General features: G+C 34.2%; 1 protein-coding gene across 2 annotated transcripts in view; it reads left to right on the forward strand.

Annotated features, from left to right (window-relative positions):
* LOC122522275 (zwei Ig domain protein zig-8) overlaps positions 1-26450 on the forward strand; it is a 188785-nt gene that overhangs the window by 128752 nt on the left and 33583 nt on the right. Inside the window, exons 3-4 of one of the 2 annotated variants that reach the window (XM_043643192.1) lie at positions 2354-2544; positions 7432-7593. In XM_043643192.1, the coding sequence (XP_043499127.1) occupies positions 2354-2544; positions 7432-7593 (353 nt within the window). Of the gene's footprint in view, positions 1-2338; positions 2545-7431; positions 7594-26450 lie in introns of both variants that reach the window. The other variant, XM_043643191.1, reaches the window with a different exon arrangement.

The raw sequence follows: 26450 nt of genomic DNA on the forward strand, positions 1-26450 counted from the left end.
GTTATGTTAAATCGACGTGGCAACGTGCCGTGACGAGAAACGCGACGTACGCCAATTACCTATCTATCTATCTTTCTATCTATCCTACGCTACTAGAATCCAATTCGATCAAATTCGACCATTCATGCGAAGCGAAACTTCTACAAATTTACGAGATTTCATTAAGATTTACGTTACATGGTTAACTTACTTATCTGAATACGATATATTCGAGAGAGGGAAGGAGAGAAAGAGAGAGAGAGAGGGAGAGGGAGGGAGGGATGAAGAGAAAGACATAGATTCTTCGAAAACTATGTAATACATATAATATGTATCACAAGTAGATATTTACATACAATCGATTCCATTTAGTCAGTTTCATTGAACTCGTGAAAATTCTCATTTCATCGTTGTTACGTCCTTGTAAAATGTGTCGAGAAACGGAAGTTGGAACATTTCGTGTCCAACCGAATCGTGTTCGCGCGAAACATATATACATCCATACACGCACATACAAATACACGTGCGTATACATGTACATGATACGCGCTTGAGACTCGTGACATGTTGGAATCATCGTCACTGATGTTACTACACATCCGTGCTATGTTCGTTAATGGTTCATTCGTTTTTAGATACTTCACGAGTTCAAACAGTGTATCTCTTAAAAATGTTCTGATTTATTAACGATAATAATGGACGGAAAAGAAAAGTAAAGTTAAAACAAAAGAAAAAAGGAAAAATAATATAGAAAAATAAACTTTCGTGTGAGAGTAGCTACGCTTTAAAAAATCAATATAGTTTATCGTTCCCTTCATAGCCCTTTAAAAACAAGCTAATAGACATGTACTACGGTTACGTATCTATGGATTATTTAAATGAGGTCAGAACTAAAGAGAGAGAGAGAGAGAAAGAGAGAGATAGACGTTTCTCCAACGCGAACCTACTCCCCGAGTTTCCTCGAATAGTAATTCGGCGTCGAAAGCAAACATCCTAAATCACCTAGCCGATGCCACAGGATACGTTGGATTCCTCAAAAATTTATATCACCTATATTGGTTGTGTATATAGGTATATTTGTCATATACAGGGTGAGTCAGCTAAAATCGACCACCTGAATTATTTCTACAAGTTTAGTGATAGGATAAATAATTTCAATTACAAGTAGTTTGCGATCGAAGGAATTAATTGCGTTATTAGGAAAATTTTTTCCCGCATGTAGGCGCGTAACAGATTGGAAGGTCATTGTCGTCATTTTAAATGGGACTATGCATTTTTTAATTCCTAAAATCGTAACCCTTTTCCAGTTCTAGACAATTTCTACCATTATCTTCGGGCAACATCATGGATATGAAAAAAGAAAAAATACGGTAGACAAATGAAAATTAATCTCCGATGTTTTTCAAACGAATTACTACTCGACCTCGGTTCGTATGTTCTAATGGAAAATACGTAGTTACACATTTCGCGTATACACAATTTGTTTGTAACTCTGTAACAAAGTGTTTTCTGACAAACTTTGCAGGACATTTTTATCCTCTTTTTTTACATGCACCTAAATTAAACCCTCGCAATTTGATCATCTAAGTTTGGAACACCCTGTATGTAGATACAAACGTAACTGTACGTATGTGTGTAGAGGTAGTTTTGCTAGTGATAGAATCACATTTTGTTCGCAACGCTAGGAATCACTTTCACGATAAGGATTCCGTTTTTCAAAAGTAAAGATTTATAAAAGTAACGAATATGTTTCTTCCTACTTTTGAACTGTACTACTACGTTTTTCCAAATTTATAATCAATTTTATTGCTATTTTGACAAATAAAATAGAAATAAAATCAAAGAAACAAAAAGACCAAAGAAACTATCGATAATTTCGTTCATTGAAAAAATTGGATTTCTTTTTTTTCCAAGGATATAAACGATTTCTTTTATTTTTATTTGTATTCCATTGTGACACCCGTATCCTTGTTTTTTTCAATGCAATGAATCGAACAACCCGTTCTTCTATTTCCGATCGGTGTATTTCACGAGTCTCGTCTTACGTAACACTCAAACGAATATGCACATCCCGTTACAAATCGTCGCACTTTTTATTCAGCTAGAGTATTCATACCAGGCAACGTTGTCACTATAACAAAAGAAAAATGGAGAAAGAAAAGGTTAAAATTTGAAGCGATACACCATCTACTTCGAATATATCGTTTCCGAAACGATATCTCGTAACATCTTACATGCGTATATTAAAATCGTATTTTATTTGAATCAATCTTTCTATTATATTTTCTATTCTCTTTTCTTTTTTAACGTTTACACAGTACTACTTTGAAAAAAGATATTAATGTTATTCCACCATCAGGTCTTTTCATTTCAGATCGGCGTATACCTTACAACATACCGTCAGACTGGCGAGCACTGTGGTTGAGCAATTTAGATGAACTACAAAAAATCAACGATGCGAACGACAACAACACCGTATCGAACGTCACAGTACAATTGGGTGGCACGGCTTTCTTGCACTGCAAAGTTCGCAATTTGGCAGACAGAACCGTCTCGGATGCCGAGGTAAGGAAGCTATTTCGTGTAGTTATATCATTGAAAATAACATTGATTTCATCTCTGTGTTATACGAAAGATTTCCTGTCAACTTTTAATCCTACCCTATCGTACTACTTTTCCTCTATAATCTATACAGCGATTACACAAACGCGTTAGACTGTATCAAATACGATAAGAGAAACAACAGCAACAAAAAAACGAAAGAAAAAGGTAAAAAGAGAAGTAAACAAAAAAGTCAAGGAAAAAGTTTACTTTTCCAACGTTACTAGCCCGGAACACTGTACTACCAATTGCCCCTACCTAAATATATAATATATATATGAAAGCATACACGTGTATGTATACATAGCTAGCTAGCTACGCTAGTACCTACTACACTTGATATCAAAAAGAAGAAACAAGAAATAAAGAAAAAGAAAAAAAAGTATGTGGAAGGAGGAGGAGGAATGAGCTGAAGAACACGTCTTTTCTTATTCCAAAGTAGAAGAGAGCAAAAGGCAGACACAGCCCTCTTTCCAGATCTCCAGAGAGTCTCGAATCTTCTTGTAGTTTCACGGCCCGGACGCTCCGGCTTTCTTGGCAACGAATCGAGCAACAGCAGTAGCAGCAGTAGCAGCAACAGCAGCAACAACAACAACAGCAGCAGCAGCAACAGAGTACCAGCAACAACAGCAGCAGAAGCAGCAGCAGAGTACCAGCAACATCCTGCAGCGAGCGATGCGAATCGGCCGACAGATTTGGGTTATCCAAGTGGTCCATTGTCCGTGCGTGCCGAGCCATTGTGAGGCTTCGCTTCCGTCTCTGGCGTTATCCACCACCACCTCCTCCTTCTCCTCCTCCTACTCCTCCTTCTCTTTACCTCTGCCTATAGAGGAACGTGTCCTAATCCCTTTACGAGCGTTAATTTTATTGCCATGTTTATAGAGAAGCTAGTGACACACTAGTGTACCATCCCGAAGGTCTACGCGTTGCTCGGTTTTCCCCGAACACCCTTCGCGTAACTCCATTAACGCGTTAACGATCGCAAAAGGCTTGATTAACGACTAACCAACGCTGAGATCTCGCGTGTTTCGATAGCATTTCACAGCAACAACAACATAGTCGATTTTCTCTCTCCCCTCTCTATTCTCTTCTCTCTCTTCTCTCCTCTCTCTCTCTTCTCTCCTCTCTCTCTCTCTCTCTTCTCTTTCTCTTTCTCTTTCTCACTATGTTCGAATAGAGCTACGAAATTTGGAATTTACGTTCACAAACGCAACCACCAACGAGAATTCCATTCTAACAGTCGATCTCTCTCTCTCTCTCTCTCTCTCTCTTTCACTCTCGCTCTCTCGCGTTCACTTTGTTTATGTTCCGTCCCCGTTGAACGTTATTCAAGGTGGATCTTGATTCCGGCGAAACTCGAGTGCGCTGCCAAGATAAGCAAAGGAGGTCCGCTCAACTCCGTTTGTGCGTGACGTTTGCGTTACACCCTACCGCCCATTTTAATCTGACACTGTAAATATTTTCGCGCTCGACCACAAGGAAGGGAGAAAAAAAAGAAGGAAAGAGAAAGAGAAAGAGAGAGAGAGAAAAAAGTATAAAGAACACCTTGCAAGAGCATTGCTCTTTTTTTCCAATTATTTTATGATTTTTTTTATCGATCTTTTTGCTGTTATTTTTTCCATCGAGTCGAAAGTTTTTCTTTATTAATCGTTTCAAGTAAAATACCTAACAATAATATTTATATATTTTTCACAATTTTTGTACTAATCAGGATCTTTTTCTATGATAATAGTATTAATTTAATCCCCCAATAGGAAATATGATTCTTCTATTATATAAATGTAGAATAGAAATCGCATATAACTGCTACAATGAAGAAAAATATATTTATATTAAAAAAAGAAAAAAGAAGAAAAAAATTGAAAAGCAAACTTATTATAAATCAATTGAATTTACAATATGTTGGTATTTTTTCTGTTTTTCATCTTCGATGCTAACCAAACACTCTTCAATATAATTATGTTAAGTATAAAAAAAAATATCGTTATTACTTACGTTGTATCAAAAAGTTTCTCTCGGTATTTTAATTAAATACACTTTATGTCCAGCGGCTAATTATTTTCGTTCCGTTCTAGTTAATTCTCTTCCATTGATAAATTCGACCGTAACGAAATATTAGCTACATATATGCATGTACCGGTAATTGAACTGTATTCAAAAATTACAAAAAATTAATAATTTTAGAATTTATATCATATTAAATTTACTAATATTAATTAAAGTTAAAAATATTAAATAAATCGTCAAATAAATTTTTTAAAACTTTTTCACTTATTGTTAGTCCATTATTTTAATTATCAGTACATCTAAGAATAATGATCTCAAAGTCTACAATGTAAAATCTTCGTAACACGGTCGTATGATTTTTCAGACCACATTTAAATGTAGAAAGAGAGAGAGAGAGAGAGAGAGAGAGAAAGAGAGAGAGTAATTCCTTTTTATTCAAAAAAGTAGATTGAAAACTTAATTCATTATAACGTTTGGTTTTCTTTAACTAAATGTGATTTACATATGGATATATGTAAATGTTCCACGTAATTCTATTCTATCCCGATAAAATCAATGTTATGCGTATGCATGTTCATGTTCGTATGTATACATGTATGTACACGTGTGCATGATAAACACTTGAAACTATTACATACCTGCGTCCAATTACAATATCGTCATCAGTATTAGATCATTATCAAAATGAAATTTGTAAATTAATAATCCAAGTAAAAACTCTTTGTGTGTTAGTTTATGATGTTTCACAAGTACACCTTCATTAAAGGATAAAATTAAATACAACGATAGACGTGTCACGAATAAATTAGAAACATTTATCAGAACGGAAAATAATTCGTCATAAATCGAACACGATATTAAAGTTTCAACTATTTTTTTTTTTCAAAGTTATCCACTTATAAAAAGCAAGTAGTATAGAAGGGTACCTACCGAGCGTAGAATATCAATCTGTTCGATTCCAAAGGAAAAAGGAAAGACCTATTGAAGTTGACAAGAATTTATTTTACGGGCGAGCTTTCATCTTGAACATTCATTGACATCAACGAGAGTTGGCAGAACAAACGTCACCAAAAGATAGAATCCAGTACTGGTCTAGAAATGATAGGGAGAAGGAAAAAGGGAAATGAAGGTGGGGAGGACGGTCGAAAGGGGGGAAAAGGAAAGAGGATAAGAAGTTTTAAGTCAAGGAAAAACACGTCGAACGTTTCCGGTTAAACTCAGTCTATCGTAAAAAACTTCAAACGAGTAAGGAAGTCCTTTTGGAGAACACGAAAGAAGATTCTTCGGAAGCAACGGGAAATCTATTGAAAAGTACGGGCAAGTTGATGCTTGACCTGAGAGTTTTCAATGGGCACCACCAGCGGCCTTCGTCGAGTGGATTAAGTTGTCTTCCCGTTCAAAATCTTCCTTCATAATTTGGACCAGAATCCGATTTATTCGAGACCAGACGGATAGATTTTATGAGAGAAGGGAAGGAAAAAAAAAGGTAAAGAAGGAGAGTGAAGGAAGGAGGAAGGAGGAAAGAGATCGATAATTCTGTTCGTTATTCGAGTAAAAGTTTAACACCATAAACAGTTCGATCGTATCGGAGAAACGTCTATGTTCTAAGCCGTCGATAAACGAAGAGGCTGTAAAGTAAAACGTCTATCGTATAAATACAGATACATGTAATATCAAAAGTATTTTATATTCCTCTGTATGTGTGCCTGTATGTGTGTGCGAATTTCGGTACAAGATCGATATTTGGAAGATGATATAGGTAACTAGATATCATGATAAGCGCCATACAAATACGTATTATTATGCGTAATCCGAGAATTCAGCCCTTCGCATGCTTTATGTCAAGAAAACGACGTCGAAACGCGACGACCGTGATTGGTTTTCGTCGGTTTATGCCTTATGTTTTATGCATTCTCTTTCCGCAATAATCTTAAAACGGTTGGGGAGAAGAAACAAAAAGGAAGAACAGTCATGAGCAAGAAAAAAGAGGGAAGGAGAAGGAAAAGGAGGAAGAAGAGGAGGTGGGGGGTGAAAGAAAAAGAAGGGAAGTTGTACATAAAAGGGAAAAGAGAAAAGAAGGTGAATCTCTGACATTCCTTAGAGACCCGGATTACATTTCCGACTATCACAATTTTCCCGTTCGTGCGGATATCGTCGTAGTCTTTTCTTCAAAATTGTCTTACAAGTTCGTTTCGACGAAATGAATGTACATAGGATATGAAATCGACGATAGACGAGTTTAGATACGTACCTCTCTGTGTATATATTCGTGGTTTTCGGGCTTTCGCTCCCTTTCGTCTTGCAAATTCCTTAAAGCACTTTGGGGGATTCAACGTTGTATCGCGTATACACTCGAAAATTCTATTTGCGATTATTCGTCCTTTATGTATAATTAACGGGATACGCTCTAACACAAAGGTATTCGCGGTCTCTCAGTTTACCGTAAATTACATCACAAAAGGAGACAATAGGAAGAAAAATTCATCGAAGTAGACCTCTTACGATAATAAATGATATTAATAAATCTCTTATTAAAATCGGATAAAATGATTCTCGTATTATACGTGCGTTTTCGAGCGTTGATTAAATTAGACTGATAAATTAATTTACCTTAGCGAATATGGAAGGAAAATTCAAGATCATAAACAATATCGGAGATTAGGATAAATCTTTTCAAAAAATTGTTTACATCTTTAAGACGATCTAACATATACATGTATATGAAACGTTTTCTATTATTTTATTTTCAAGCATGTTCTTACGTATTTCACTCGACGAGGACACAAATTACGTAGAGTGGAAATAAAACATCGAAGTAATTCAAGTAAAACGATCGTGTTACAGATCTCGTGGATTCGTCGTCGGGACTTTCACGTTTTAACGAGCTCGACGTTAACTTACACGAACGACGAGCGGTTTCAAGTGTTACACGCCGAAGGTTCGGACGATTGGACTCTTCAAATCAAATACGTCCAAGAAAGAGACAATGGGACCTACGAGTGTCAGGTAAGTGGTCACACCCACTGGTAATTTTACGAAAGAGATATTATTAGCAGAGCTCATTTTCAACTAACTCTCTCTCTCTCTCCCTCTCTCTCTAATTTCGATCCATTTGAACTTCTTAACAATGATATCAAATAAGATAAAAGAAACCGGAAAGAAAAATATTTTTTTTTTTAATTAATTTTTTTTAATTTAGGGATTCCTTTAATTAAGAGATAGTAACTAATAGAATATTTCAACAAATTAAAATGATGTTTCAGAAAGCAACAACAACAAAATGAAAAAAACGAACATATGTATATGTCTTTTCAAAGAGAAAAAAAAGAGAGAGAGAGAGAGAGAATAAGGAAACAAAAAAATGAAAAAGTAAAATAAAAGATAGTACTCGCATCTCTAGGTAGATTTTTACTTCTGTTAGATATGTTTTCAGGCTGTGTAAAGTAACGCGCATATCAAGGAAAAGTATCACGAGATGCTGTTTCGAGAGCATCCGAAAGATAGAAAGAGAGAGAGAGAGAGAGAGAGATACGTAAGAAAGGCCGGTGACACTCAACGGATTAAAGTGAAACGTAAATCAAATTGTACAGAAAGCTGGAATGCAAAGGCCGCGAACGTCTAAGCTCAGTACTCGAGTAGAACTTTCGAAAAGATCGTACTTTCCTTTTCCTTGTAAATGTGCATATTCTATATAGACATATGACATGCATTTTTCCGTGCAAGGATAATAGCGTGGAGCTTGAAGAAAAAGGATACTACGGAAAGAAAATCAAGGCTTTCGCTCTTACTTTGCTCTCCATCTTTCTCTCTCTCTCACTCTTTATCTATCTTTCTATCTATTTCTATCGTTACATTTTCGTTCCAACAAAATCTGAAAAAGAGACGATAATATTTTTTATATTCGCGAAACAAGCGAGTTCACTTGTAAATATTCGCCTTTTTTTATCTTTCAGATTAATTTCGTATCAGTGATTTGATATAATTATTTTTTTAATGTGTTTGAAAAAAGATTTTTACTATAAGTATTTTATGTATCGCGAATTTCTATTACCATAACTCTTTTGTATATTATATATACGTATATACTTATATATTTACAAAAGTTGATTAAAACTTTAACCAAAGTTACAGAATAGTTAAAGTTATTTCGTTCTTGTTATACATACATCCAATTATTAATTTATATATCTATAAGTAGGATATCTCGTGAACATTATTATAAATTGTATGTTAATTTTTTTTTTTTTAGTAATAAAAGATGATATATCGTTACATCAAGTTTCTTAGAGATCACGTAAAAGATTCGCAATCGCGATGAAAGTTAACGTATATCTGTGTAAGCATTCTCGACAATACGATGCAACTCGTGCGCCAAAAATAAAATTATCTATTATTTGGCACGATTTGAGAATATCGTTCTCTCGATGTATCGCGACCGATAAAACGTTCAAATTTGCCCTGCTATCGCTCGATAAAAAAAAAAAAAAGGAAGAAAAAACATGAAAATGAGATAAAGAAAGGAAGATTAAATCTCTTTACCTCTTTTTCCTATCTTTTTTTTTTACTATCTTCATTGCAACGATAGACGAAGGATGGGGAAAAAAAAAATAACAATTATTTAACTAGAAAATAATGAAAATTGTTGAATAGTTGTCAAAGGAAAAACGTTGACGCGAAGAACCACAGGAATTCAAACAAATCGATGGAATTGAAATTTCCTCGCTTATATCAACGTTACGTAAATATACCTAAACGTTTCGTGAACCAACGGTTAAACAATGAAATGTTAAAGCAAAACGCTCGAAAAACGTCAAAAGTATAGGCTAGTAACATCGGGTGTACTCGAGTGCGAGAGAGCGACCCGTAACTGTACCGTTTAATTGTTATGCATGTACATCTGTCTACGTGACGCATAGCTGCATTTACAAAGTGCAATTCGCGACAGTTCATTATGTCGGTGGAGACTCTCAGCGGTCCGCAGGATAGCCGAGAGGTCGTCGTCCGTTAGAGGCCACGGGAAACAAGAGAAAAATCGATAGAGCCAAAATCATTTCACGAGGATTAGTTGACTTTTCATAAATTTTACCCTTTTCGAACACATTCTATATCCCCGTGTTAAACCTCAATCGCTAATATCGTATTTCCAAGTAAACCCGATTCTCATTAATAGTATTATCTAATTCTACTAAATTTAATCTAACAATAAACGAACTATTTCTAATACATACACACACACACGCACACGCATACACTTAAGAGATCATTTTTGAGAAATTATTTCTTATAACCATCTCAAATTCATTTATTACCTTATTTAACATTTAGTATTTTCATTTATCTTCTCAACAGAGAAACGAATTTGTAACATAAATACTAATTGTATGAAGATAACAGCGATTCTCTCGTTGCAAAAATGACCTTTTGATAAAAATGAAGAAGACAAAATATTATAGTAAAAGGAAAAAATATATTTCAAATAAAATTGTATGCATAAACTTGATATAAAATAAATACAATACTTTCAGAACAAATTTGATTAACATCGACAAAGTCTCTGCAGCATCCTTCGATTCCGTTTAATCAAACGATTTATTCGGACGCTTTTGGATAACGTTGAAAAAAAAGAAACTCGATAATTTTAATTGCTTTTTAGCATTGCGAGAAGACAAGAAGAACATATATCCGTAGTAATTAAGAACAGTGAATATATTATCGTCCTGAACGTTTTTCTTGGTGCATGAAACCGAACGTATGTACTAACGATTAAACCTAATTGAAAATGGAATAATGGAAACCTTTAGAGTAATCGGGAACTCGTCGCCTCGGGTTACGTTCGTGACACAACGAAGGGAGAATGCCTCGTCAAAGGCTAGAAAGAATTTTAAAAGAAGGAACAAAAAAGTCCCTCTTCTATGCAAAAAATAAAGAGAAAGAATAAAAGATAGATAGAGAGAGACAGAGAGAGAGAGAGACAGAGAGAGAGAGAGAGAGAAATTTTTAAATCGACGAGCGTGTTCTCGTTTCAATCGATATTCTATTTTCAAACTCTCGATTCTACCAGAAGAACATTTTGCATTAAAGTTTACTATGTAAACTTTACGCGTCGAATGGATAACGACGACTAAAGATATGAATAATGATATCTTCGTTAGAGGTGTTATGTTACACGACCAATAAGAACTCAATCCTTTTCTCAAATGTAGGTTAGTATGCATATATATTTTACATAAATGGTAATTACAATTTTCATCGATTACTTTCTATAATAAACCGTTTGGAAAATTCATAAAAATTATTTCTATTTTCTTACGAATATTTTTGCACAATTAAATTTGATCGAAGAAGTAATAAAAATAGGGAAAGGAAACAAGAATAAAATTCCAATCGCCGACGGGTAATACAAGCAGGACGATATTGCAACGCAGACAGTAGACGAGAATATTCACCAGCAAAATTAATGCCTTCGTTAACGAGGAAATAATCAAAGCGAAACTCATCGTACGCGAACGTACATGCTTTTTTCACAAGCAATTTTTACAAACGCACATTCACTACTACTACCGATTGGTTTTACGCACAAAACATCTTTCTTTTTTATTTTATATTTTAGTTTTTTTCCCCTTCTCCTGCCGCCCCACCCCCTTTTAGACTCCGAAACAACGTTTGCGTTAACGTACATACAAATGTTGCTGCGAAACCAAAAAAATTAATCTCATGAAATTTTCTCGCAAACGATATTTTGATTTTACACGCAAAAAATGATAATCGTGTTCGTTTTGAAATTGAGTAATCCTTTTGGTTGGTTTTTTTTTTTTTTTTAATTGGACAATCGATCCAATATTCACGAAAATTTTAATAATTACAATCAACAACATTTCGCATTGTATGAAATTGGATTACTTCTTTTTTTTTTTGTTGGAAATAATTCTTTTAAACGATCACTCGCTAATTTGCTGCCACTATTTCAAAAAGCATCCGATCATTTTTATTATTTACGAGAAAATTTTACACGATCGAACGCACAGAATAGCATACACCATTTCCTATTTTATTTTCTTCGACGCCATGAAAACGGTTTCGAGAATGTTCAACTTCTCGTTGAAATAAAAAGCGATTCGATGAGACAAAGCAAAGCGGCTATCGTAAATTCTATAAAGAGCGCTTTAGCGTAGCGTTGCAAAACCGCATTATACGATTTTGTACTTCCCCGCATACATACAATCGTACGTATACATACATATCCAAAGCTATCTCTCGAAAATATAATAAAATTGAGCCAATGTAAAAGAAAAAAAATGCATTTTCTTTAGTCGCGTGACGTTGTCTCTTCTTACGATCATAAAAATGAAACAAACGTACACGTTATATTGTTTGTAAAATAAAGAGTTGTTAAAAGAAGAGAAGGTGGAGGAGGAGTTAGAAGAAAATGAGACAAAAAAAATAAAAAGATGAAGTAGGAGAGACGGAAAAAAGGATGCAAGGGGATAAAAAAAAAGAAACCCGACACAAGTTTTTCTTTTTAAAAGAAATAAGATTCTCTTAAGATGCGTCTTTGTGTCGATACTGCGAAAGTAAAGATGCGCGCTTGGTACTTTTTTAACAACTTTCTATAAAGAAAAGCAAGAACTTTTTTCTTTTTTTTTTTTTTTCATGAGTACAGAAAATTATGTGGCAGAACGATGTTTGTTACGTGCAGCAACAAAAAAGAAAGAAAACGAGAAAGAGAGAGAGAGAGAAAGAAAAAAGGGAAAGAAAATCTAACATGTATATTTTCCAGACATGGTTACGTTCTATTCGCTTTTATCTGCCTTCGTCCTAAACCTAAATGAAATTTTTAATTTTGCAAAACAGAAATGACTGTAAAAGAATAGGAATAACAGACCTGGAAAGACCTTTCTTCATTTAGTTTGTAAATTTCGAGAAACGAAGAGCGGTTGTAAAGTGCGAGAAAGAAGAAGAAGCCCGTACGCGAGTAGTGACTTTCTGAGAAATAAAACTTGTAATTCTTAATATAAAATGAAAAGAACGTATAACTTACCACCATCGAGAATTCAATCTCGTCGAGTGAATTAAGACACACGATGAATAATAAATTTATCTTAAAACTCGTTTCGAGAGACGTACGATTGTTCGTTATATTTTTTTACCCTTTATTTCTTTCTTTCTTTTATTTTTATATAGTCTATTTTTTTATATTCGACTACTGTATCGCAACTGTACGTGTTTATATTCATTTTTGCATGTTTGTTTATACAAACTGATCCAATATTTAATTGTATCAATTTTTTTGACGTATTCATTCATTCATTCATTTATTTATTTATTTATTTATTTATTTATTCGATGGAAAAAGATTTGAAAATTCAAGCAATGAAGCGAAAGGACATGTGTGCGTTAGAGAGAAAGAGAAAAAGGAAGAGAGAGGAGAGTAAAATTTGGCAGTAATCGTAGAGACTCGTTTAAATCGTTTAAAGCTCGTCTCGATGTTTATCCAAACACGACCACCAGTAGCAGCTACAGTAAAGCTATGAGATACTTGCGCCTGGAAATTGGATCGCTTATGGTACCACGTAGAAAAGGAGCAGTCTCGCGTTCTCCGTATCAAAGTATATGGTATCACCGTAGATAAGGACTCGTTAAGCTTTCGAGGGTTGAAACTGGGGATAAGTTTGAACTTTGCTTAGAGTTTGAAAGTCATAGTAAAATGAGATTTTAAAGTCCTCTTCGTCTCCTCGTCAGAGTTTGATTTCGCGTGTTCCTTTGTACGTAGAATCACGACAAAGGCATGATTTTTTTGTTTTTTTTCCTTTTTTTTCTACCGAAGAATATCTATTGCGGCTAATGTTTCCAATTTTATCTCGAATAAAAGAAATCCCTTATAATGTAGAAAAGAGGAAAACAACGTTCGTCATCGTGATGGGGGAACGAATTTATCGGTAAATCTGTAAGAATGTCTGCTGTCCTATGACTGTTCCTTCCTATTTCCTTTTTCTCTCTCTCTCTTTCTCTCTTTTTATCTTTATTTCTATCTTCCTCTTCCCTTTCCTCTACATACATTTATTGATTCGTCTATTATTTCTTTGTTCAACGACAATGCAAACTCAGTATGTACACGTAATACATGTAACACGTGTATGAAAAGGAAATGCGAACAAAACAAAAGTGAAATTCTATTTTCTACGACTTCACGTTTTTCTCTATTTTTATTTTTGATATAATTTTTTTTCTTTGAATACTTTTTAGATAGATTGGATAGAAGTACGTATATATATATATGATACACTCTTATAAATGAGTGGCTGAAAAGAAAAGGGATACGAGTAACATTTTTTTCAATTTAAGATAAGTGGATAACTACACACTAGACAATGTACAAAACTGTACAAGTAAAATTACTTTAAAATTTGAGATAATTGCATAACTACGAACAAGAAAATAACTAAAAATGTTACTTGTACCCCTTTTATTTTTATCAACTATAATATATATATACACACGTATATTGTATATTTTTGTAATGAAATAGTACTTACAATTAGAAATAAAACGGTACAAAACACATAAACGTAGATTAAAGGATGTACTTTTAAAAGCTGGTGCTCCCAGAATGAACAAAGTTTCACCATTTTACAATTACAGAAGGTAGTTAAGTATTATACCACGATAACTGATTTTATCAGTACAGAACTGTTTGATATGACAGCAATACTAACTCTTGCCCCTTTTCTTTCTCTCTCTCTATCTCTTACTTTATCTCTACGTATCTTTTCTCTTTCTGCTGTCGAGATAATATAATTTTCGTGATACATTCTTTAACAAGGAGAAAGTAAAAAACAAAAAACCAATAATCGAATTAAAAGAAGGCGAAAGCAATTTCATTGGAATTCGCGAATTTTCCACGTTGAATATTTTTAGTAGATGTATTTTTAAATTATCGTTGTGATTACAGATTCATTAAATCAAATTTTGAGATATCTAAATTGTGAAAAAAATCTAAATATTAATAATTTAAATTATTTATTATGAATTTGTAGAATCAGAATATTCGCTGAAATATTCGGTTAGTCTAATTGAAAGGGTGATGAATAAAACTACAAAGCAAGCGAAGAAAAAATAGTTCGATTCTCGAAATTAGTTCGGACAATGGTTTTGTACGAAAGATACAAAATTAACGGTTTTGAACAATTTGCTCTGTTCAATAATTAAATATAAAACGTGCAACGCGTACCGATTAAATGTATCCCTAACTTAATTACAAGGAACAGAGGTGATAGACGAAGGATAAAAAATACGAGACAGGTAGGTGGGATAAACCTGAGATAGTAAATGAATCGTGCTAGTGATCTTTCATGCTTCCTACTAATTTAAAACTTTTCTCTTCCCTTACGTACGCCCGACTAACGTTCTTATCAAAAAATCTTCTCTGCCGTTTAAAGAAAACTTTACGTGTCGATGTAAACGCGAACTTACTATTATTCATTTGCGTTTGAGTAATATCAGTAAATATAAGTTTTTTAATCTTTTTACTTAATTGTAAGAAGAAACAAATTGTTCGTTATTGTACAACTGATTTGAAACGTTCATTCAAAGGAATGAAAATATATATTATTATTATTATTATTTTAAATATCAATTTCTAAATGCAATCTCAATTAATTTCGATGAAATGTGCCGTTGATATTATCAAGTCCAAGTATTTCGTCATCTCATAACGAAATTATCAGCAGTTATGTATACGTTCTGTTGCCAAGGGATATTAGCTCATCCTCGTAAAACAATAATGTACGACATTGCGATGTTGCTTATGGGCGTATACTATAATCTTCCAAGAGATGCAACACGATCGATTATATGAATATATTCCTATTACAGTTATCTCGTTTATCTATTCATCAATAAATTATTATTTATTGTTTCTAACAAATTGATATTATACAAATTAACAAATTATATCTCTTCATTAAAATTTATCTCTCCATTCTCTTAATATTTTTTATTATTTTCTTTTAATTAAAGGACGAAATATTTTTGACGTTATTAAACAAAATTAAATAGGAAATACAATCTCTCTCTCGAATCTAATAAAAGACTTTCTGTAAGTATCTTCGTTTTTAAGTAGATTAATTAGAAATTAAATTCAAAGATTAAATGAAAAAATAAACAAGAGGAAGAAAGGAAGAGGAAGAAGAAAGTAACGAAAGCATTATTCATTAAATAAAATCTGTTTTCATAATTGGAAAAAAAGTAAACAAAGAGAAAAAAGAAGTTTGAGATATGATGAAAAGATTTAGTAAAATATTCAAGAACATCAGTTAAATAAAGTAATAATATTATTATGCCTACGACCTTAGATCGAAGATGTAGACGTAAAATGATTGCCGGAAGCAACATCGAATAACGTAAGGGTACCCGACACGTTTCACGCTGTCATAATGAAATTACCAGTTGTTCATCGAGTTGCCAAGGAATATTAGCTCGCGGTCATAAAACAATAACGACCAGATCATATTCCATGATCATTAATGCAGACTGCAATTTCCCAAGTTCTAAGATATCTTTAATCGTCTTCATTTCACTTTCTATATACATATATATACAATGTATGTAACATACATCTGCGGATATTCAGTCAGCCATCTATCTACCTATCTATCTATCTATCTATTTATCTATATGTCTATCTATCTATCTTTCTATCTCGTCTTGGCCCGATTTAGAAAGATGGACACGAAAGATCTCAACTTGAAATCCAATAACCTACAAAGTCCTTTATAATCTCTCCTTGAATTACTTTTTAAAGATGCTACAGGCTGCTCAGTGCACTGGGAAAAAGAAAAAAGCTTTCCAACTAATCTACGGTGGACGGGTAGCTTCACTGGACCGGTGCTACCTCATTACGTTGTAATTAAGAGCGCCTGTAATTTCGTAATACTTTTATATCAAACTTTGAGGAAAATTGTTGAAGGGCCATCAGAAGATAATACACTGATATTAACCTCGATTATTACGTATTCATCAAATACCGAGTTATTTAATACCTATTAGTAAATAACAAAAATTAAGAAAAAAGGCAAGAGGATTAATGAAATATTTGATCTAGCGTTAACTCTTGTAATTATTTTACAAAGTAAAAATAACCATTGAAATTATAATCGGTCAATTTTTCCATGTAAATATACCAAAATATTAAACTCGCAATAATGCATTCATGTATGCATATATTATATTATTAATATACAGGAGGTCTCAGCTGAAAAAGGGCACCTATTTTCTTACAATTTTTTCATATTTTTGGTGTTCGAATTCATTCACTCTAAAAAAGTAATCTTACAAGAAAATTGTGTTCTATATACCCATGATACACTTATCAAAGTATGTCACATTTTTCATATCATCCAAAACAAAGAAAATATTTAAATGGCCATCTTGAATTGAGACACCTTGTATACGGTGGCTAGTTTCAAAATTTCAGAGGATAATAAAATTCCTCGCACGTAACAGGATCAAGCGTTATCGTTATGAAATTATGAGCTACTCGGTAGGATTCTAAAAAATGACGCGTTTTGAACTTTTTTTCCTACGTTTACCGGACACGAACGTCTGTCTCAAGTTCATAAATTGTATTTATCCGTTTACATATTTTATGTTTCGGAGCTGGATAGGGACAAAGGTAGAAGGAAAAAGAGAAGAGCATAAAAAAAATTCGATTAAAGTAGCGAGTGGAAAGAAGTAAAGAAGGAAGGAAGTTAAATTCAAAAACAGATAGCTAAAAGTTTGGCCACGAGGTAGAAATACAAGTAGTAGGAGTAAAAATAAAAGAAAAAGAATTTTTGTGATCTCTAAACACAAAATCGAATGGACCTTACTCGTTTCTGTTCTTTACTTTCTTTGAACTCCAATACAGATGAAAGCATATGATAATACATATGCCAGGTCGAATGTCTTTACCTTTTTCTCTCTCTCTCAGTTTCTCTGAACTTTTCTACATATATATTTATTTTACCCCGAGAGATGCTTTCGTCGTAACTTCAAAGGACTCGAAATACCTCAGACGTATTTGAGGCTCAAACGCGTGTCTCCCTATCTTTATTTCACCTTACCCCAGAAACGTCCCCACCCCTCAATTCTCGCACTAGTTTCTACCCTCCTTTGCTTTCTCTTACACTGTCTTTCGGTAGACACACTCTACTAGCATCGAGCTATCGCCTCCTCTCTTTCCTTCGCTCTCATTTTCCAAGCCGACACGTTCACACACAGATTCAAGGGTACGCGTGCGTGTATCCGCAACGTTGATGAAACTTTCGTCTCTACAACGACCGCAAGCCGAGCTAGTAGACTGCTGCTTTTGGACCGCTTGTTTCCGTATTTTCAGAAAGGACCGTTCGTTCCTTTTCTCGAAAAGTCGACGTTGAGTCGCGCCTGGATATAATTGGATCGGCCACTCTTGGAATTTTTTCCCTCTTTTTCTCTTTTCCTATACACGTATACGCGCATATATACGTGTATATGTGTATAGAATACTCCGCCCACCTAAGTATACCAAACATATATATATATATATATAGGTATTTCTCTTTTCGCTTTACCAAAGTCTCCCAAGTTGGTTCTTTTTCAAGGAGTTCGCTAGCAACGAATTACACATCGTTCTCGTCGTGCCACGTTGAACGTTCCACAGAGAGACGAAAAGAAACGCCATTAAAAACTCGCGCGTACCTACGATGTTTAGCCGTTTCGAAACGATCAAACGAACGAAAAGGAGAAGAGAAGAAAAGAGAAGAGAACAGAAGAGAACAGAAAAGAAAGATGTGGATCGATTTTCTCCACGCTTTTTCCTTTTCCCACGAAGAACGAACTTTCATCCAGCTCCAACTCGAAAAGATACCTCTATCCTTTCCTTCTTTCTCTCCTTTCTCCATTTCTGTCTTACCAAAGGAAAAACGAATAAATCGATCCGACCTAGACTCCGAAGAAAGAACGAGTCACCCGTCGGATTTTATAGCCACTTCCTACACCGGCTGAACCTTACTCGCGACCATAAAAAATATCGCTCCCCCTACGGTGGAAATCAGTTTTTCGGTAGGATTCGAGAAGAACGATAGCGTTGCTACGTGCTTCTATATCTTGCAAAAAGAAATAGAGAAAAAGAAAGAATGACACGTATCAGCTACGTAGTCTCATATGTCTCTATGCAGGTATATACGTATGTACGTATATGTATACATGTATACATGTATACTGTGTATGATAGGGCAACAAACAGCAGACATTACCCACACTTACACGTATTTATAGATACTTATGTACGCGTATGTAGGATTCAGGAGCTCAGAGACTCGCGTGCAATCCGCGTTTCATCCGAGAGAGGTCGAGGGACTCTTGCATTTCTCTATCTCTATCTTTTTTTTTCCTTTTTTTTCCTCTCTCTCTCTCTTTTACTCACTCAGTTCTGAACAGCCCATCTACCCTTTGCGACCCAACAGTTCAGCCTAGTTCCACTTTTTCTTCTTCTTCTTCTTCTTCCTCCTCTGTTTTCCTTTTTCTTGATCCTTTTCTCATACTCTTACTGTTCCCCAACTTACACAGCAGTTGTTTCTGTTTTTCCGTGCACGATGGCACCGACGTCTCCCTGGGACTCCGATAAAATCGATTTCGTTCGTGAACGAAGTAGATACGACGGGTGTGATAATACCAACACCTTCTGTCTTTTTAAATAAGAGATAGAAAGAGAAAGAGACAGAAAGAGAGAGAGGGAGAAAGAAAGAAAGAAATAGTTTCGTAAGCAGTAGTATACTTTTAACGTGACCGAGTCAGTACTTTTTTTCGTCAAAAAATAAACGTAAAGTTAAAACCACGTACCGACCTCTAGTTTGTTCCCTCTTCAGTACCCATGAGTGTTACTAAAAGAAAGCTTCTTTCAATGTGACTTTTCTATCCCTTCTTCTTTTTCCTTCTTCTTCTAATACTCAGCCAGCACGCGCACAGAATTTCTTAGTACTATGAAAGTAAGTATACTTACTTACTAAAGGTGGTGCGACCTCGAAGATCTCTCCAACACATCGATCGTCTTTCACCATTTCTCTCTCTCTCTCTCTCTCTCTCTCTTTCTTTTTCTCAAAAATGTGCAGTAAGATTCGACGAAGAAGCCTGCGTAGTCTTTGAGGAGGCTTTATCGTACTCGCAAACGGATTCCAGATAAAACGAACGAGAAGAGAAGGATTGGTTCGAAGATAGAAAAGAAGTGAACTTGTCACACGGTTGAATGGATGCTTTGTTTTCTAACACGTATGCATGTATGTATTTATGTATATGCATGTATATTGAACATATATACATAAGAGGTACTTACGATATCAACGCTTGAGATATTCCTATTTCCATTACATCGAACAATGTTCACGACACGGTTTAAATACGGGTACTCATGAATCATCGACGTAGTCTCCTGGGACATCTCTTCAAAGTAATTTCGTAGATAAGCGTACCAAATTTTCATCGACCCTTGTTATGTCAGTGTTATATAATAATTATGACAAGGAGAGAGATAGAGATAGAGAGAGAGATAGAGAGAGAGAGAAAGCACTCTTATTTTCTGAACTGTACAATTTCAAAAAGTTTTAATGATAAAACTTGAAAAATTGACGTATGTACACGTATACAATAGGTATTGTTTCTGAAAAATACGTTAAATCGTAACAATTTTCGCATGCGAATTGGAAAAATCGATTAATTCTACGAAGTTCAATAACATATTCATTTGCGTTTGTCCGTGATTGAAAATATCGTAACCGTTTGTCGCGATCTACGACAAACGAATCAGGCCCATTTGTAACAAAAATCGAAAGCTGCATAAATTGAATTGAAACAAAAAACTATATGTCATGTTATTAAAAAAAGTGATATATTGTAGAATTACGAAAAGGAAAAAGATTTTTCGAAGAGTCATCTTAAATCTCGCTATTTAAAGATTACTTTGTTAGACGTTTGGGGGTGTGGCCTTCCTCTTCTTCTTTTCACGAAATCAACGCCAACACCCCCGAATCCACCAAAAGCACTACTAATCGGCCTTTGGACGTCAGCAACTGGCAGGATGGGATTATTAAATTCCGACGGTGGAATATTGATCTGTAGAATAGCTATTGTTCGCTGAGAGCAATGGAGCTCGATAACACCGCGTAGTAGTAGGCGAATGGAAAGTGCGTCGTGAATTAGAGGATTAGTCCGCATCGCGTGCTTCGGACAGCCTTGTAAATAATATCTTCGTGATCGTGATATAACTAAATGGCCTCGTTTCGAAGCGCACGATTCAACGTCAAAGATTTTTCCGAGGTCAACATTATTTTCTCTAAACACGATATATAATAAACCAAGCTCGAAAACTAAATCGACATTTTTTAAACTATAATATTATATATAATGGAAGAAAACAAAGTTTTTCTCGAGAAAAGTTAGCCCTATTATTTTTTTCATTTCTTCCTTATCATAGCTCGGATACCCGAACGCAATGTCGGTCTCTAGAAAAACAAGGAAACGAATTAATGAATTTATTTATTCATAAAAATGAATGAATTTAACGGTATTAATTAAAACGAGGCCGTTTCTTTATTTAAAACATTATTTATTGTTCGTCTCGGTAGACATCTTTGAACGTATAACGAGGCCTTTCAAACTTTCATTCCATTCAGGTAAATAATGTCATTGTCTTATAATAATACACATTCCATTGGAGAATATTCGTAACTGACTATCGGAATAGTGATGGTTTCTCCTGTCCAAGTATTTGTCAACGAACTTCCTCCGTAACTAGTTCGTTAAACGTCTTGAAGGGTCTCTCTCTCTTTCTCTCTCTCTCTCTCTCTCCCTTTGCCTCGTAAATTCCTATTTGCCAACTCTGTTTTATTTGCTTTGAACGAGCACCGAGACCAACGACGACATTTGAGGTTTAACCGGTGTTAGTAGGGAAAGGACGCATATGATTCGCATAGAATTTATTTTCCTTAGGCGTCGAAAGTGACACGCGGTGTTATAAATTTTGTTTAACGATTTATGTTAGTCGTGAAACGACCATTGGCCGGTTTTTCTTTTTACTTCTTCATTTTTTTCATAAATTTTAACGAAAAGGACGTTAACGACAGTTAAAGGAACGAGGGGGAGGAGGAGGAAGAGGAAGAGGAAGAGTAGAAGGAAACGTGGTACTACCTTCTTGAAACCGAACGTCATTCGCTTGCACACATAATAAGGCTGCTCGACGTCTGGGCGCCATGGTGCACGCCATCTCATTAATATAGATACCCTTTGATGAGTAGTCGACCGTTTCTACGACGGATCCTTGAAACCGTACTAGTGGGTTAACACATTCGCCTGTTTAGTACTACCCTCTTCGTCCTAGTATATGGTATACATCTATATATATGTATGTATATGTATCCGTGTATGTATATTCACCACAAACTACATCGCAATTTCCCGTCAAAGAAGGAACGTGCGTATCCGACGGAAATGTAATCCGATCGATCGGGGAAAACTTAAACTTCGTTTTCAGCGGCAGCTGCACCGTGTAATTAAAAGTACACCGCGATCCGAAATGATAGAGGAAAAACGTTACTCGAATTAGAAGACTTGTCGTCCTTCTCTTTGTTGCATTCAGAGACATTGGGATAAGGAAAAAGAAGAAAAAGAAAGACGAAAGTTTTTTAGCTTTTCAAACTTTCCATTCCCCCTTATACTATTCCCTTTAGATAGAATTAGAAAGTAGACAAGCATATATAAATATCTATAATTAATTCAATCGTTAAATATACAATACATGAAATAACCTTCTCTAACCATTGTTGTAATGTAATTTATAGTATAAATTGTATAATAGATTACATAAAATAATAATGTATTGATATCTCGAAACCAATTATCTATTTTAACAAAATTTATTGAAACTACATTACACAGAGACATATTTGATTTCGATCGACTAGAATGTTATCTTCTATAAATTAATAATTGAATCAATGAACAACGAATTCAAACTGATTCGAATCTGATATAAACATAGTACAAATCCTAGCATGCGCATACATACAAGAAATGCAGGATGCTCGTGGAAATCGTATTATCTGAAAACATACATGCCTATAATTAGAGTCTTTGTTTATTTCATATTACACGTTAAAGATCTTTATCGTAGTGCATCCTATTATTTTCTTAAACAAAACAACATACAAGTATGTTGCGTAGGTACCATTCATATGGGTATAAAGCTAACAACAATAGAAATTATGTAAACAGCAATCTTCTTAAACTTTCTATTCTTCTGTCTAGAATTGTTAGAGTGAAGGTACGTGTAATATGGTGCAGAATAGTGTCGACTAAATTCGACCGAATAGTCGTTAAACTGCGAAACTCTTCGAGAGAAAAAGAAACAATCTTTTTCTCTTTCTCTTTCTCTATTTATCTTCTAAAACAGGAAGCTACGACGAGAATGCCTTTAGCCATGCTGAGACATTGGGAACGAAATACAAGGGGCTGTTATTCTCTGGGCATTACCCGAGAGCACTCGCGAGTTAATGTGTCTCCGCAAGGCTGTATAGACGTACACACCTACGTAAAATAAAAATCGAAGGTATCCCTTGTGAGATGAGAGACAGGGAGCAAAAAAAAAGGGGAGAGAATAAAAGAACGAACAAAGAACTATAATGGCGTACGAAGACGATGAGAGAGAGAGATAGAGGAAGAGAGAGAAACAGTAAAATGGAAATAGAAAGAGAGATAATTAATAACCGCTGAGTGATTAAAACGACTCGGCGTTTAATTTGAAACGGACCTTCTTTAGACTCAAAAGCAAGGCACCAGCAGATCGATGATAAAAGTTTACACGCGGAATCACATCGGTAAAAGACTTTCCGTTCATTGAAAAAGAATCTATTACCGTAGAGCTTGGAGAAATTCTTACACAGATTACAGAAAACTCGGCTTGGAAATAAAGTTGCGCGAAAGCTCATTAAAATACGGAAAGAAAAGTGTCATATACTTTTCTATGAACTTTGCTCTCCGGTGGCATCCAAATATAAATGCTGTTGGGAACGTGTGTTAGTGACTGCAGAGGTAAGAAGAAAAAAGAGATGGTTAAGTAATTGTGAAAGTTCGAAACAGTTAAAATGGAGAGAAAAGTAGAAAATAGAGAGTCAAAAGAATATCTAGGAAGAAATTTTCTAGAATAAAGAAATGAAAGGAAAAAAAAAGAAACCAAATTATGATCTTAAAAGACGTTTAACTGTGTGTATACGTATATATTATACTTATCTACATATATGTATGAATTAAGACAGTATCAAAGACTAAAGAAAATGCATCATTAACTCGACTACCATTTTGACTTCGCTTAAAAGTAACTTTGTGCAAGGCTATCGCCTAACATAAATATACTCCAAAAAATCGATTCTTTCAATTTTAACGTAATTACGACGTGGCAAAAAATATCTGCTTAATCCAGTTCCAATTTTGAAAATAGCACTCGCGCGGAACATTTAAAGATCTCAGAAAAAATAGAAATAAAATAGTAGGGAGGGACAGAGAGCCTTAAACTTTCCCAAGAGAGGAAAAACGTAAAGAACAACGATGTTTCCGATGAAATGGGATCGATTTCTACGAATCGGTCCGGAAGCATATATATATACCTGCACAGCCAGACAGCAAAATTACTATTGGAAAAATTTATTTTTAGTGAAACGAGAATTTCCAATAATATTCGCTACTAGTCTCTCCTTTTTAAACCGACTCGTCTTTTCTGTTTCATATATTAAATTGCACTATTTGGCTTTTACTCCCTGAAGAACGACAAATGTATCTATATTATCGAATACTATACTTATATATCGAATTACATTACCACAATTATTATTCTCGCATAAATCTATCCCAGCACATTCAAGTAATTTATATAAAATACAGATATGTATATTAATAATAAAACATAAATAAGTATACAATATACAGTGAGTGTCCCTGAAAATCGTACACTGTACCTATTAAAGTAAGAATAATATAAAGTACATTTGTTTTATAAATTATATATATATACTTCGAATATTAAATAATTTCAATCTGATACTTTATTAGATGGAAATTTTCAACTCGAAATTATCGCTTAATAAAAACGTTAAAACAAATGTAATATTAATTTAAACGATCCTAAATATTAATAAAATACATTAGAGTATTAAACATACCTTAAATGATTGTGAATTAATTGAAAGAAATGCATATTGTAATCTAAAAGCACGGAATACGAGTTCAACGTACCGTCCTCTTCGAAATACATCGTTAGACTGGTTCGTTGTCCTCTATGAAAGTCAGTTGAAATTCTATTATTGATTATTGTTTAGATTACTTCCCGAAGATTATATATATACATATAACGAAAGTAATATGCGTAGAAAATAAAACGTATTCTTCTGAAAGTCATATAAACAATATTCAATAAAAGTACTTTCACAGAGGACAACGAGCCAGTCTAACAGTACATTTCGAAGAGAACAGTACGTCGAACTTATTCTCCGTGCTTTTAGACTACAATTAACATTTCCTTCAATTAATTAACAATCATTTAAGGTATGTTTAATATTTGAATGTACTTTTTTTATATTTATGTTAGTTTAAACTAGCATATATTTTTGTTAACGTTTTTATTCAGCAAAAATTTCGAGTTGAAAATTTTTATCGAATAAAATATCAGATCGAAACTTAAAATTCGAGATATGTTAATAGAAAAGTATTTTTAAACAAATATACTTTGTATTTATTATTCTTACTTTGTTTAATATTAAATTGATTATAATACTAAAATACATTTAAATAACAGTAAAAATAAAAGATGAACAATTAGTAGACATTGTATTTCCCCTGTTTTTACAGTTATACCAACACGTACGAACTAAAGATACGGGAGTTTTCTGTACATTAATTTTAACATTTGTTTAATTCACTTCTTATGAATAAAACATTCAAGATAAGCTCATTAAATATGTAATTATGGTATACAAAAGTATTTACTTTTAAATTTTCTTCATCTTAAAAACAGTATATCAATAATTTTCAAGCTAAAATCTAGTAAGCGTAACGGTGTACGATTTCAAGGGACACTCACTATACATTTCAAACGTAGACGTATACACTTATCATAGATATTTCTACTGAACGAAGTATACTTACTTCTGTGCTAATAATTCATTATCATTCTACCTCGACTTGCTTGAAGTATAGTACTTAGATATTAACTTATGCGAGTTAAGATCGTGACTTGCTGGATCCAGTAGGAAACTGGGTCAAATGGTGATACGAAGTTGATTATTATTTTAAAAATAATAATAATCAAAACATATATATAGGTTTCTTTTAATGGTTAGTAACAAAAAGAATAGGAATTAACGTTTGATCAAATAAATAAATATATATCAAAGATTATATATATATATAATCTTTGATAATAAAAGAAAAGAAGATATGAAAGATCGTAGTCGCTATAGTTATATCCGAAACCCACGTGGAATATCGAAAAGGGATCTACAACGAACGGAAACTTAAAGCAAACAACTTCCTGAGTTACGATTTCGCGAGAAAGTTCGTGCTATCTTGTTGATACGAACATTCAATCCCACATGTCACACACAATACGTCCCTTCTCGTATAAGCTGAGGAATGGCTCGTTATTCTCGCATTTGCAGCTGTACAATTTGCGATCGTAGAGACCGGTGTGTGTCGGCTTACTAATGAGCAACGAACCGATATTGCCTGGCTTAGACCAAGGATTACCTTCTCGAAAACGCTCGAGAAGTCTTTACAACCTAGGAGTGTGGTTTAAAATCCCTACTGAG

The sequence above is a fragment of the Polistes fuscatus genome, unplaced genomic scaffold (genome assembly GCF_010416935.1).
Source record: "Polistes fuscatus isolate 324 unplaced genomic scaffold, CU_Pfus_HIC Scaffold5, whole genome shotgun sequence".
NCBI classification, from domain to species: Eukaryota; Metazoa; Arthropoda; class Insecta; order Hymenoptera; family Vespidae; genus Polistes; species Polistes fuscatus.